The following is a 14988-nucleotide window of genomic DNA, read 5'->3' as shown; positions in this document are numbered from 1 at the left end:
GAACCCACACACACAAAAAGGCATTGTTAATTTACCTAAATATTTATACGAAGCTTGAAATGCCGATTGCATTTTCATTGTATACACACGGAGAGGAAGCGGGGACACTATCTTCATGTTTAGTATATCACTGCAACAGTTAAAGGTAACATTTTTGACAAAAATGACAGTATCCATCTGTATAGGAAGGGAAGTTCAGGGTATGGCCTCCTGGCTGGGTTTGTCCATCAGGTCTTTGAACCCCAGCTTTTCCAGAGGTTCTTTGGCCATCAGCTGCCTGAAATAGCGGAGGATAGTTTCACATTGGTGATGAGAGCAGTCGTGTTTATATCTAGTCATCTCATTCTCAACAGGAAATAAGAACAGCGCCACACTCACTTATCCACCTGGCATTCAAGGTAGTCCATTGACACATGGAGATATAATAGCTGCTGTCTTTCAAGCACTTTTTCTTTGAATGCTTTTTATTTAACTAGGCAAATCAGTTAAGAACGGCAGGTAGTGGTTAGAGCGTTGGGACAGTAACCGAAAGGTTGCTGGATCGAATCCCTGAGCTGATAAGGTACAAATCTGTCGTTCTGCCCCTGATCAAGGCAGTTAACCCACTGTTCCTCGGTATGCCGTCAATGTAAATAAGAATTTGTTCTTAACTGACTTGCCAAGTTTAATAAAGGTACTTTTTGTTTTTAAAGAACAAATTCTTATTTACAATGACGACGCTGGGCCAATTGTGGGCCGCCCTATGGGACTCCCAGTCACGTCCGGATGTGATACAGCCTGGATAGTCTCCGGCAAGAGATGCGATGTTGCATTGTATTTCAAACACTAGACAGCTACAGGGAGAGCAAAAGCAGTTGAACTGTCATTTCACAGATCTCATACACATGTGCTCAAATGCCCCTTTTCCTGGCATTTGAAAAGCAACCAGCTACAGCTGGAAACTACAGAAGTTATGTGAAGCTGCGCAGTTGCTGGGTTGTGACTAGTTACCACAAAGTCGAAATTGGCTTAATCAAAAAATAATAAACAAATATTTGCAGTTTGATCTTTAGGTTAGGTTTAAAAAACAGATTTTAAGAAGATACATTTTAGATATACAGGGGCGTGGGATTATATTTGTTTGGGTAACTTTGAGGAAATGCTTCCATCACTGTATGTCTCCATACAGTGCCTTTGGAAGTATTCAGACCCCTCAAATTTTTCCACATTTTGTTACGTTACAGCCTTATTATAAAATGTATTACGTCGTTTTTTCCCCTCATCAATCTATACACAATACCCCATAATAACAAAGCAAAAACATGTTTTTATAAATGTTTGCTCATTTAGAAAAAGTGTGAAACTGAAATAATACATTTACATAAGTATTTAGACTCTACTCAGTACTTTGTTGAATTATCTTTGGCAGCAATTACAGCATTGTGTCATCTTGGGTATGACGCTACAAGCTTGGCACACCTGTATTTGGGGAGTTTCTCCCATTCTCTGCAGATCCTCTCAAGCTCTGTGAGGTTGGATGGGGAGTGTTGCTGCACAGCTATTTACAGGTCTCTCCTGGGATGTTCGATTGGGTTCAAGTCGGCACTAGCTGGGCAACTCAAGGACATTCAGAGACTTGTCCCAAAGCCACTCCTGCATTGTCTTGGCTGTGTGCTTAGGTTTGTTGGAATGTGAACCTTTGCCCCAGTCTGAGGTCCTGAGTGCTCTGGAGCAGGTTTTCATCAAGGATCTATCTGTACTTTGCTCCGTTCATCTTTCCCTTGATCCTGACTACTCTCCCAGTCCCTGCCACTGAAAGACATCTCCACAGCATGATGCCACCACCATACTTCACTGTGGGGATGGTGCCAGGTTTCCTCCAGACGTGACGCTTGGCATTCAGGCCAAAGAAATCAATCTTGGTTTCTTCAGACCAGAGAATCTTGATTCTCATGATCAAAGTCCTTTAGGTGCTTTTTGGCAAGTGGGCTTTCATGTGCCTTTAACTGAGGAGTGGCTTCCGTCTGGCCACTCTACCATAAAGGCCTGATTGGTGGAGTGCTGCAGAGATGGTTATCCTTCTGGAAGGTTCTCCCATCTCCACAGTGGAACTCTGTCAGTGTGACCATCAGGTTCTTGGTCACCTCCCTGACCAAGGCCCTTCTCTAGGAAAAGACTTGGTGGTTACAAACTTCTTCCATTTAAGAATGATGGAGGCCACTGTGTTCTTGGGGACCTTCAATACTGCAGATATGTGTTAGTACCCTTCCCCAGATCTGTGCCTCAACACAATCCTGTCTCTGAGCTCTACGGACAATTTCTTCAACCTCGTGGCTTGGTTTTTGCTGTGGGACCTTATATAGACAGGTGTGTGCCTTTACAAATCATGTCCAATCAATTCAATTTACTACAGGTGAACTCCAATCAAGTTGTAGAAACATCAAGGATAATCAATGGAAACAGGATGCACCTGAGCTCAATTTCGAGTCTCATAGCAAAAGGTCTGAATACTTATGTAAATAAGGTAATTTGCAAAAAAATTTTTTTTTACTTTTTGCTTTGTCATTATGGGGTATTGTGTGTAGATTGATGAGGAAAATGTTTCATTTAATTCATTTTAGAATAAAGCTGTAATGTAGGAAAATGTGGAAAAAGGGAAGGGGTCTGAATAATTTCTGAATGCACTGTATACATAGACAGGCTGGATGTAATGAAATTATAGTAAAATAGTGTAGCACACAACTTGGATTTGTAGGAGTCTGTTAAACAAGAAATTCTGAAGATTAAACTGAAATCTCAAGCTAGCAAAACTTCTCAAAGTAAATAAAGTATTTTTGTTTTGAATATATTAGCAAAACAATTCTAAGAACCTGTTTTCACTTTGTCAGTATGGGGTATTCTGTGTAGATTGTAGAAATGATTTTTGGTTTATTTAATCCATTTTAGAATAAGGCTGTGCTGTAACAAAATGTGGAAAAAGTCAAGGGGTCTGAATACTTTCCGAAGGCACCTGTAGGTGGGGTTTAGCAATAATTATGACTGTGGCAACTAGTGACGATCCAGTTGCTACGCACGTCACGCATCTATTGCTGGCTAAATATACATTTTCAATGTATAATTCAACTTCCGTATGTTTATACAATTTGGAGTTATTCAAATAATAATTACAAATAAATAAAAAAGCTATTGCTTGAACCAACGAGTCTGTTGCTCAACAACAAGTGGTTTATTTTTCTTACCGAAATTATCCTTTGTCGGGAGTACAGGGCCGAAAAAACTTACTGCTAAAGTGCATACTGTAGCGGTCGAGACAAAAAATAAACAAGACCTTCACCAATAAGTCATGCAAGCCTGCAGTATATATGAAGCGCCGCATAGTTCTGACGTAGCCAAACGTTCTGAGCTAGACATGAATAATCAACCCATAACATCGATTACGTTTTCGACAATCTGCTAACTTTTAAAGAGACAGAAACAAAGTTTAGACATTCTGTGAGAAAAATAAGTAAAAGTACGAGCCAGCTAGTCTGCTGTCAAATCTTAAACAGTGAAATAGTTTATTTTGTCTAAGGTGCACAAAGTAGTCCTGATAAAAACGTATACATATGTTGGCTGTCACTGTAAGAAATAAAAAATGACACAGGTAGTCAGAAATTGTTTCATGATCATCATACCACTGGAGGTCTCACTGCAACTGCAGAAGGATGAGTCTGGGTAAAAGGAGGGGATGACAGACTTGAGATAATGCAGTTAGCAAGACTTCGTAGCCTAATAGAGCTGTAGTCAGGAGAGAGAGACTTGCCAAACCTTCAAATCATCACATCATCCACGCTGATTTATCATAGGCTATTCATTATTAGCATTTTTTTTAAACATTTTGAGTAAAGTACAAGGTCACAATTTTATTGTTGCTTTATCCTAGTTAACGTGCTTTGTATTGAAGTCTTTCGGATTGGGTGGAGATCAAACGGTGACTATGGCCTCGGAGTCGGAGACGAATAAACGGCTCTTGCTAGATGTCCTGACCAGACCTGGAAACGATGCATGTGCGGATTGTGGCAATGCAGGTAGGAAACGAACTCTTAATAAAAGAGGGGCGCCAAATATTTTACCGGTCCCTATGCATGTGCTCACGTGTGCATATGAGCGACGCGCGAGGTCTCATCATCCTAGTAGCGAATGCACCTGCCATTGAATCTTGAATAGCCTATTGTTTTCTGTTACCATTGTCAATGTGACAAGTCAGTGCTCTCCCTATCTGATGTCTATATTTTATTTAACAGCAAAAGGCCTAATTCTAGTGCACTAAAAACAAAAGGTGTGGAAACAGAAAATAATATGAATTGCTTTCGAGACACACCTTATATCAGATTGGCAGCCAGTGCCTATTGAGGAGCTGGACTTTGGACCTTGTAAGGCTGTAGTCTATATGGAGAACTGCCATATGTATTGAGACATGCAGACCCGGTAAACAAAAGTCCTATACTTCACTGAGTACCTTCCATCATGTGGTTAAATTGATTACATGTGTGGTGTTGCTGAGTCATCCCTGTCCTGTTTGTCACCTGTTATTGCCGTTTGGAGTGTTTGTGGTGGCTAGTAGTCATTGTGTGACATCAATATAAATCGCTCTGGATTAGAGCATCTGCTAAATTACTCAAATGTACAATCCTCAGTGTGTTTCTGTGTCCTCAGTGTTTGAGGTGTGCGTAATGGGTGTCACTCAGTCTTGTCTGTCAGTATGCAACAACCTTTTGAGAGTGTATTTTCATATTGCGGATGGTCATTTCAATTTGGCTTTACAGTAACTATTGTCACATCCCTCCCCGGCCCCTCGCCACCACTTCTGCATTATAGGACTTCCTCTCTTCTTCCCCTTCTCATCTCACAGTGATAAAAGTGAGCTGGTGGGGAGGTTCCAGGATGGGACTGATGCCCAGTGCTGGAGCTCTGCCCACCCAGGATTTCTTGGCAGTGGGCACCTATGTTTGGCAGTGGCACCATGTCTATAGGTTACATGAGGAATGATCATAAACACGTACTTTCACTACTGGCAGTCTGTGCTGCATTTCTTCATTACGACTTTGTGATGCAGATGTCAAATAACGCATATAGATAGTAAGTCTCACCTCACAACGTTCCCTTCCTTTATGACTAATGTGTTTGTCGTGGAGATAAACATTTCAGTTTCTCAGGTCAGGTTTTTATTATAAAATAAGTGTTTTGTTCAATGAGGAAGTAGTGTATTTAATTTGAAAAGGGCTTACCAAGAAAAACTTCCAAAATGACTAATTCGAGGTAGAAACAAGTTGGAACACAAAAGCAGAAATTAATTTCCTTCAGCTCACTTTAATCCATATAGTGTATTCCACTGTTTAACGCAGGCTAATTTACACCAGTGATGTATCACTGCCAAATTATTAGTCATCTGCTCCCACACATTGATGTCACACAGTATTATGCCAATGTTCAGAATGTCTCCGCTGCGTGAATTAGTGCTATAAAGCAAGGCCAGATATTTCATCCCCTAGACTAGTAGTTAAACTTACAATTACTAAGTAGAGTAATCTGATCCTAGATCTGTAGTTAAGGGCTACTTCTGCCTCAATGTGTTTCTGAATGTATTGTACACTGAACAAAAATATAAATGCAACATGTAATGTGTTGGTCCCAGGTTTCATGTGCTGAAATGAAACATCCCAAAATTTTCCATACACAAAAAGCTTATTTCTCTCAAATTTGTTTACATCCATGTTAGTCTGCATTTATCTTTTGCCAAGATAATCCATCCACCTGACAGGTGTGGCATATCAAGAAGCTAATTAAACAGCATGGTCATTACACAGGTGCACCTTGTGCTGGGGACAATGAAAGGCCATTCTAAAATGTGCACTTTTGCCATACAACACAATGCCACAGATGTCTCAAGTTGAGGGAGCGTGCAATTGGCATGCAGACTACAGGACTGTCCACCAGAGCGGTTGCAAGATAATTTAATGTTCATTTCTCTACCATAAGCTGCCTACAATGTCATTTTAGAGAATTTGGCAGTATTTCCAAATGGCCTAACAAACAACGTGTAACCACGCCTGCCCAGGACCTCCACATCTGGCTTCTTCACCTGCTGGATCATCTGACCAGCCACCCGGACAGCTGATTGAACATCTCTGGAGAGACCTGAAAATGTCCGTGCAGTGACGCTCCCCATCCAACCTGACAGAGCTTGAGAGGTTCTGCAGAGAAGAATGGGAGACTCCCCAAATACAGGTGTGCCAAGCATACCCACAAAGACTCGAGGCTGTAATCGCTGCCAAAGGTGCTTCAACAAAGTGATGAGTAAAGGGTCTGAATACTTATGTAAATGTGATTTTTTTTTTATTATACATTTACACATTTAGAAAATCTGTTTTTGGAGGGGATCACGTGACCCTTAAACGAGAAGGCTGCATGAACTAAGAGCTCCGCACAAATAGTTTCCAATTCTTCATCTTACCTCCACTTCAAGTTAAACTCATTAGTCATTAGTCAAAAAGTCATGGCAGCTACAAAAGGCGACATTACAGGTGACATTTTTACCCGGACTCGAGCAATAGCCACGGAAAAAGCCTCCAAGAAACAGCTAGCTTCAGAAAAAGTCTCCAAGAAACAGCTAGCTTCAGAAAAAGCTAGCGCCAGGAGCAAGAGGACCCGTCCCCTCCCGAGGCCCAACAACTGCCAACCTCGCACTCTGTCGAAGACATCCTTTCTGAGCTGAGATCCCAATGTACCGAACTCAACATCAAATTATATGGCATTAACTCTCAGCTCAGTGCGATAGGGGGCAAGGTGACAACCCTGGAAAATTCTTTGCCTGACATCAACAACAAGATAACCATCAACGCGGGGTGCCTGGATGAGGCAGAGGGTTGAATCCTATCCATGGAAAACTCACTGACAGACGCCATGGAAACAACAGCATCTGCTAAAAAGAAAATAGAGCATCTGGAAGAGAAAACAGAGGACCTGGAAAATAGGAGGCAAAGGAATAATTGTGTTCTATTAAATCTGGCCGAAAAAGAAGAGGGAAACATCCCACTGCTACCTGCAAGACAAACTTTCCAAGTGGCTCCACCTGTCCACCGACAGGCCCATAGAACTGGAGAGAGCTCACCGAGCACTGAGGCCCACATCAGCAGCCAAGACAACCACCGCGCCCACTCACCATACGTTTCCTGAGATTCACCGACAAGGAACGTGTCACGCCCTGGCCTTAGTATTCTTTGTTTTTTTATTTTAGTTAGGTCAGGGTGTGACATGGGGAATGTTTGTGTTTTATCGGTTTTGGGTGGTTATATGGTAAAGGGGGTGTTGAGTGTATGTGTCTAGCTGTGTCTATGTTGGGTGTAGTTGTCTAGGAGAGTCTATGGTTGCCTGAATGGGTCCCCAATTAGAGACAGCTGATTTCTGTTGTCTCTGATTGGGAGCCATATTTAAGGTAGCCATAGGCTTTCGTTTGATGTGGGTAATTGTCTATGTTATACGTTTGTAGCCTGTGTGTGCACTACGTTTTATTAGCTTCACGGTCGTTTATTGTTTTGGTTAGTTCGTAAGTGTTTTTGTTTCGTTTTGCCTTCTTCTAAAATAAAAGAGATGGCTTATTTTCCAAATGCTGCGTTTTGGTCCGTCAATCCTCCACACGATCGTGACAGAATTACCCACCAATACAGGACCAAGCGGCATGTAAAGCGGCAACAGGACCCACCTACACAGGATTCTTGGACATGGGAGGAGATACTGGAAGGTAAGGGGCCTTGGGCACAACCGGGAGAATATCGCCTTCCTCGTGAAGAGCTGGAGGCAGCTAAAGCCGAGAGTAGGCGATATGAGGAGGCAGCACGGAAACAAGGCTGGAAGCCCGTGAGTACAACCCAAAAATGTCTTGGGGGGGGCCTTAAAGGGAGTGTGGCGAAGTCAGGTAGGAAACCTGCGCCTACTCCCTGTACTTACCGTGGAGAGCGAGAGTACGGGCAGACACCGTGTTACGCAGTAGAGCGCACGGTGTCTCCTGTACGCGTGCATAGCCCGGTTCGGTACATTCCAGCTCCACGTATCGGCCGGGCTAGATTGAGCGTTGAGCCGTATGTCATGAAGCCGGCCCAACGCATCTGGTCACCAGTGCGTCTCCTCGGGCCGGCGTACATGGCACCAGCCTTACGCATGGTGTCCCCGGTTCGCCTACATAGCCCGGTGCGGGTTATTCCACCTCCCCGCACTGGTCAGGCGACGGGGAGCATACAACCAGGTAAGGTTGGGCAGGCTCAGTGCTCAAGGGAGCCAGTACGCATGCACGGTCCGGTATTTCCGGCGCCACCTCCCCGCCCCTACCCAGTACCACCAGTGCCTCCTCCACGCACTAGCCCTATGGTGCGTGTCTCCAGCCCTTTACCACCAGTGCCTAAACCACGCACCAGGCCTCCTGTGTGTCCCCAGAGTCCTGTGCGTCCTGTTGCTGCTCCCCGCACTAGCCCTGAGATGCGTGTCCCCAGCCCGGTACCACCAGTTCCGGCACCACGCACCAGGCCTACAGTGCGCCTCAGCCGGCAAGAGTCTGCCGTCTGCACAGCGATGCCTGAACTGCCCGTCTGCCAAGCGCCATCTGAGCCATCCGTCTACCCAGCGCCATCTGAGCCATCCGTCTACCCAGCGCCATCTGAGCCATCCGTCTACCCAGTGCCATCTGAGCCATCCGTCTGCCCCGAGCCATTAGTGCCGCCCGTCTGTCCCGAGCCGTCAGAGCCGTTCGTCAGTCAGGAGCCGCTAGAGCCATTCGTCAGACAGGATCTGCCAGAGCCGCCAACCAGACAGGATCTGCCAGAGCCGCCAACCAGACAGGATCTGCCAGAGCCGCCAACCAGACAGGATCTGCCAGAGCCGCCAACCAGACAGGATCTGCCAGAGCCGCCAACCAGACAGGATCTGCCAGAGCCGCCAACCAGACAGGATCTGCCAGAGCCGCCAACCAGACAGGATCTGCCAGAGCCGTCAGCCAGCCATGAGCAGCCAGATCCGTCAGCCAGCCATGAGCAGCCAGATCCGTCAGCCAGCCATGAGCAGCCAGATCCGTCAGCCAGCCATGAGCAGCCAGATCCGTCAGCCAGCCATGAGCAGCCAGATCCGTCAGCCAGCCATGAGCAGCCAGATCCGTCAGCCAGCCATGAGCAGCCAGATCCGTCAGCCAGCCATGAGCAGCCAGATCCGTCAGCCAGCCATGAGCAGCCAGATCCGTCAGCCAGCCATGAGCAGCCAGATCCGTCAGCCAGCCATGAGCAGCCAGATCCGTCAGCCAGCCATGAGCAGCCAGATCCGTCAGCCAGCCATGAGCAGCCAGATCCGTCAGCCAGCCATGGGCCGTCCCTCAGTCCGGAGCTGCAGTCCCTCAGTCCGGAGCTGCAGTCCCTCAGTCCGGAGCTGCAGTCCCTCAGTCCGGAGCTGCAGTCCCTCAGTCCGGAGCTGCCGTTCCTCAGTCCAGAGCTGCCCCTTATCCTGGTGCTGCCCCTTATCCTGGTGCTCTCCCTTGTCCTGGTGCTGCCCCTTACCCTGGTACTGCCGCTTAGTCCGGAGCTGCCCCTTAGTCCGGAGCTGCCCCTTAGTCCGGAGCTGCCCCTTAGTCCGGAACTGCCCCTTAATGCAGTGGGGTTAATGTGGAGGGGGGTCATTTGGAGGAAGCTAAGTAGGCGGTTAGTGACTGTGGTGGGGTGGGGACCACAACCAGTGCCGGAGCCGCCACCGTGGAAGGAAGCCCACCCAGACCCTCCCCTAGACTGTGTGCTGGTGCGCTCGGAGTTCGCACCTTAAGGGGGGGGGGGGTTTATGTCACGCCCTGGCCTTAGTATTCTTTGTTTTCTTTATTATTTTAGTTAGGTCAGGGTGTGACATGGGGAATGTTTGTGTTTTATCGGTTTTGGGTGGTTATATGGTAAAGGGGGTGTTGGGTGTAGTGTATGGGTTTGTGTTGAGTGTATGTGTCTAGCTGTGTCTATGTTGGGTGTAGTTGTCTAGGAGAGTCTATGGTTGCCTGAATGGGTTCCCAATTAGAGACAGCTGATTTCTGTTGTCTCTGATTGGGAGCCATATTTAAGGTAGCCATAGGCTTTCGTTTGATGTGGGTAATTGTCTATGTTATACGTTTGTAGCCTGTGTGTGCACTACGTTTTATTAGCTTCATGGTCGTTTATTGTTTTGGTTAGTTCGTAAGTGTTTTTGTTTCGTTTTGCCTTCTTCTAAAATAAAAGAGATGACTTATTTTCCAAATGCTGCGTTTTGGTCCGTCAATCCTCCACACGATCGTGACAAATACTCCATTGACCGAGGCGTCTTTAGGGGATTCAAATACCCAAATGAGCTCAGGATTCTTCACCAAGAAGCCCTGCGACACATCAAAACTCCCGAAGAGGCAAAACGTTTTTTGAAGGACAATCCTGGCCACTGAGAAATGGACCAATGATTAAAAGCAATTACTGTTATTACTAATGGAGGTAAGACAACATATGGCCGCCATCCAATAACCCACCCGCCCGCCCAGCTAAATGTCATTATAACTGTCTAATTTGTATTTATTTTCTTTTAGCTGAGAGAGGGATAGGCCTATAGCCTAACCTAGGCCTACTAACGTTTTAGTCTACTTTTATGTCCCCTTTTTAAAATTATTATTTGTAGTTATCATTTTCACATAGGCCTCCACCATTTATAGCCTGTCGATTACGACACATTTACAGACCTAACGAGAGGCTCAATGTGTCGATTTTATGCCTATGGTCTTATCCTGTTCATATTTCGTTTTAATAAAAACAAACAACTTATCCTATAGATCCCTCTTAAGGATTTGCTCCATCATTTCTGTTTTATTTGGTCCAAATGATTAGACCTATGTCCTTTGGGGCTGATATTTGTAGGCTGGGCTATTGATTTTATTTTCTACAAATTTTTTACTGTGGTCTGGACGGGGGCTACGTTGTCACTTACTTAATGCGGGGCAGAGAGGATGAGGCATTTTTGGGGGAGGGGACATTGTGCGTTGCTAACTGTTCCCGTTTTTCGCAACACAGAATTGAGACTGAGCGGGGGGGTAATAGATCCAACGGGATATGTCGAGTTGTTTTGGAACTCGGCTGGGGTGTTCAGAGATTGTTCTTTTATGTACACCATTTATTTTTGTTTTATGTGATCATAGCTATAACTATTATCCACCTATTCCCAGAGCTGACTTGCACTAGAGTTTGATTACTGCTCGATGACGTTGACTAGTACCTTAAATGTACTGACATGGAACTGTCATGGTCTAGGTCATGCATTAAAACTGAAAAATACACTATTTGTTCTTAAAAAGGAAAGAGCAGACATTGCGCTATTGCAAGAGGCACACCTCTGTGATGCCGAATATTCCAAACTCCGCAGAGCTTGGGTGGGACAGGTGTTTTCTCGTCTTTCAAATCAAACAGTAGAGGCACAGACATACTTATCCATAAGCATGTTCTATTCATAATTGACAAAAACATATCTGATCCGGAGGGGAGATTTATTCTGATAACTGGGTCGGTCACTGTATGGGCAAACAATTACTATCTTAAATATATACGCATACGCCTGCATTCATGTTAAAAATGATAACCCTGTTCAATAAGCATTGTGTTTCCTTTGGAGTGTTGGCCGGAGATTTTAATTGTACCCTGAACCCAACCCTGGACAAATCATCTCAAGTCCCCACCACAAATCCCAGATCTGCAAAGATGTTGAACTCTCTTACTAAAGAGATGGGACTGATAGATATCTGGAGAGAGACTAATAGCTCATCTATGGACTATACATACTACTCTAATGTCCATAACACCTACTCTCGTATAGATTACATTTTTATCCCAAAGATTTTCATAAATTCTGCCACGTGTACAATCGGATCCATAGCGCTTTCAGATCACGCCTTTGTCCACCTCCACTTTGACCTCTTTACTAAACAGAAATACCATGAGTATAGCAATAGGCCTAGTAGATTGCTTGCTTACCAATAATAAAAAAAGAGCAGTCAGAGTGTACAATCATGGCCATCCGACTAGCATATGATCCAAATAAGATACATTTAACTTTTCATGATTTTTGCAGCAAACGATATACTTCTGAGAGAAAACATACAGATGCAGAACTCCATTCCTTCCCAGAGGGAATCTCGCTACCTAAACTATCAGAGACCGACCAAGAAGATCTCAACTCCCTCTTCACTCCTGAGGAGGTCCTGGAGGCAATCACCTCCATGCCACCTAACAAGTCCCCAGGCCCAGATGGATTCCTCAGAGAGTTCTACAAAGCTTTTTGGCCCCAGCTTAGCCCTATTTTCATGCCAATGCTGGATGATTTTTGCAAAAACTGAGCTCTCCCAGACTGTATGTACACAGCCCTCATTACAGTGTTGCTCAAAAAAGACAAGGACCCTCTATCCTGCTCGCCCTTCCGGCCCATAAGCTTGTTGGATTTCGACTAAAAAATAATTACCAAATTGCTCGCCAAAAGACTAAATACTCTTCTTCACAAAATAATAAAAGCGGGCCAAACTGGATTTATTAGAGACAGGTTCTCTTCTGATAACGTTCACCGTCTTCTTGATATTATAGATCAAGTAAACGCACAGAAGACCTCTGTCCTGCTGGCTTCACTTGATCCTGAGAAGGTGTTCGACAGGATGGTGTGGAGCTTTCTGTTTTCAGTCTTAGAAAAGTTCAATATGGGCCCAAACTTTATTAAATGGATGAAGTCCCTATACTGTCATCCAAATGCCACGGTGACTACTAATGGTCTGAATTCTGACCGATTCCCTTTGGGAAGTGGTACAAGACAAGGATACTCTCGGTCCCCCCTGCTCTACTTGTTGGTGGCGGAGCCTTTGGCAGAGTTGATAAGGAGCAATCCAAGTTTTATGGGTGTTTCTGCAGGCGGCCTGTAGCACAAAACTTCGCTCTACGCCGATGATGTCTTGCTCTACATATACAACCCTGAGAAATCCCTCCCATTTTAGACACAATTGCTCAGTACGGCAAGTATTTAGGATATAAGATACATTTGAACAAATCCACTGTTTGCTCTCTCAATCTTACACTCAACAGCTCTTTGAAGACACTCTGTCCGTTCCAATGGAAGACACAGGGGTTTCAATACATTTGGGTTTTTGTAACACCAGATCTGAATTGCCTTTTCAAGGAAAGTTATCTCCCACTCCTGGATCGAATCAAGAACGCTCTCCAAACCTGGATCTCCCTCCCAATTAGCTTAGTTAGAAGAATCAATGTTATCCGTATGAACATCCTCCCTAGATTGAACTATTTCTTTCAGGTGCTCCCATGCTATGTCCAAGTTTCCTTTTTCTAAACAACTAACCAAAGCATCACCAAATGTATATGGGGCAATAAAGAACTGAGGATCAAGTTCTCCACTCTATCGAAACCTGAATCTAAGGGTGGTTTTGCCCAAATCCGCAACATGCTAACATGGATCACAAACAGACAAGACTCAATGTGGATTCAGATAGAAGCCCAATCCTCTGGTTCATTGCCCCTAAGCTCAATTATATTCATGAATAACTTTAGTGAAGTGGGCAATATAGCCCCAAAAAACTTTGTGATTTACAGCACCCTTCTAGCATAGAGGGACTGTAAGAAATAACTTGGCATTTCCTCCCAAATATGTTCTCACTCGCCTATAGTATGCAACCCAGACTTGCCAAAAGCCCTGAGTAATGCCAACTTTAATCTTTGGGTTCAGGACCTTTTCATACCTGTTTCCTCAGAAAACCAGCTCTGTGTTGAATTCAATGTGCCAAGATCCATGAAAAAAAAGAATATCTTCAAATTAGACACATCATTTCCTCATTTACTTCCAAGGGGGTTTAGAGCTCAGCTGAATGAAGTTGAGACCCTTCTTGCTACAGCACAATCCATCAAAGGCAAAATCTCATATCTACAGACTCCTTTCTGAGAAAGGAGGCTCCTCCTTTACTCCTTTGAAAATAATCTGGGAAAAGGACCTTTGTCTGACTATCAGGGATGAGTTATGGGTGGAGGTTTGCAACAGGGTATACTGCTCCTCTGCTAATGTAAAAATGAAAGAATCGAATTACACATTTTTGTACAAATGTTATTACACCCCAGTGAGAATCCATAGAATGAATACAGACATTTCTCCTGACGGTAAAAGATGTACCTCTGAAAGTGGAACCTACATGCATGTATTTTGGAGCTGTAGAGAGATTGCCAGATTTTGGCAACCTATACATACTGCTGCACAGAAAATACTCGATGTACAGTTTGATATGACCCCGTGTATCTATCTTCTTAATGCCCAGCAGGACTTTGTTCTTGATCCTGACAGAGAAAATGTGCTTATGACTATTACATACTTTGCTAAGAAATGTATTCTATTGTGGGCTTCTAATACTTCTCCTACATTTAAAATGTGGATTGACCAGATTGTTTACTTTATTCCTCTTGACAAGCTCACTTATGACCTCCACAAGAAACAGCCCAAGTTTGATAGACTCTGGTCTCCACTACTCAACTATATTACAAATTGGACAGAGTGAATGGGGTGATTAGGGAAATAAGCAGATACATGTTGTGTAAGGTGCTGCAAAAACTTTGCTCGTCGTCTCAGCTAAGGCTGGAAATAGCTAATACGAACGCTACTAGTGCTGCTGCAAGTATGTTTTGTTTTATATTTTATTTTATTATTTATGTCTGCCGCATGTGTGAATGTGGAATGTGTTTTGTTGGCTGATTGAAAACAAGAAACGTAATAAATCTTTCAATTGTAAAAAATATATCGGATTTTGGTTTGTCATTATGCGGTGTTGTGTGTAGATTGATGAGAAAAAACAACAACAATTTAAGCAATGTTAGAATAAGGATGTAACGTAACAAAATGTGGAAAAAGTCAAGGGGTCTGAGTACTTTCCAAATGCACTGTAGAAGCAGTGGTCCACTGAATCTC

At 44.2% G+C, this 14988-nt stretch overlaps 1 protein-coding gene across 2 annotated transcripts in view; it reads left to right on the top strand.

Moving 5' to 3' along the window:
• Positions 1–3649: 3649 nt before the first annotated feature.
• Positions 3650–14988, top strand: part of LOC129837900 (arf-GAP with dual PH domain-containing protein 1) — a 34079-nt gene continuing 22740 nt past the window's right edge. Inside the window, exon 1 of one of the 2 annotated variants that reach the window (XM_055904446.1) lies at positions 3650–4046. In XM_055904446.1, coding sequence (XP_055760421.1) covers positions 3956–4046 — 91 coding nt within the window. In that variant the 5' untranslated portion in view covers positions 3650–3955. The remainder of the gene's footprint in view (positions 4047–14988) is intronic. The other variant, XM_055904539.1, reaches the window with a different exon arrangement.

The sequence above is a fragment of the Salvelinus fontinalis genome, chromosome 1 (assembly GCF_029448725.1).
Source record: "Salvelinus fontinalis isolate EN_2023a chromosome 1, ASM2944872v1, whole genome shotgun sequence".
Classification (NCBI taxonomy): Eukaryota; Metazoa; Chordata; class Actinopteri; order Salmoniformes; family Salmonidae; genus Salvelinus; species Salvelinus fontinalis.
This window is presented reverse-complemented; position numbering and strand designations above follow the sequence as displayed.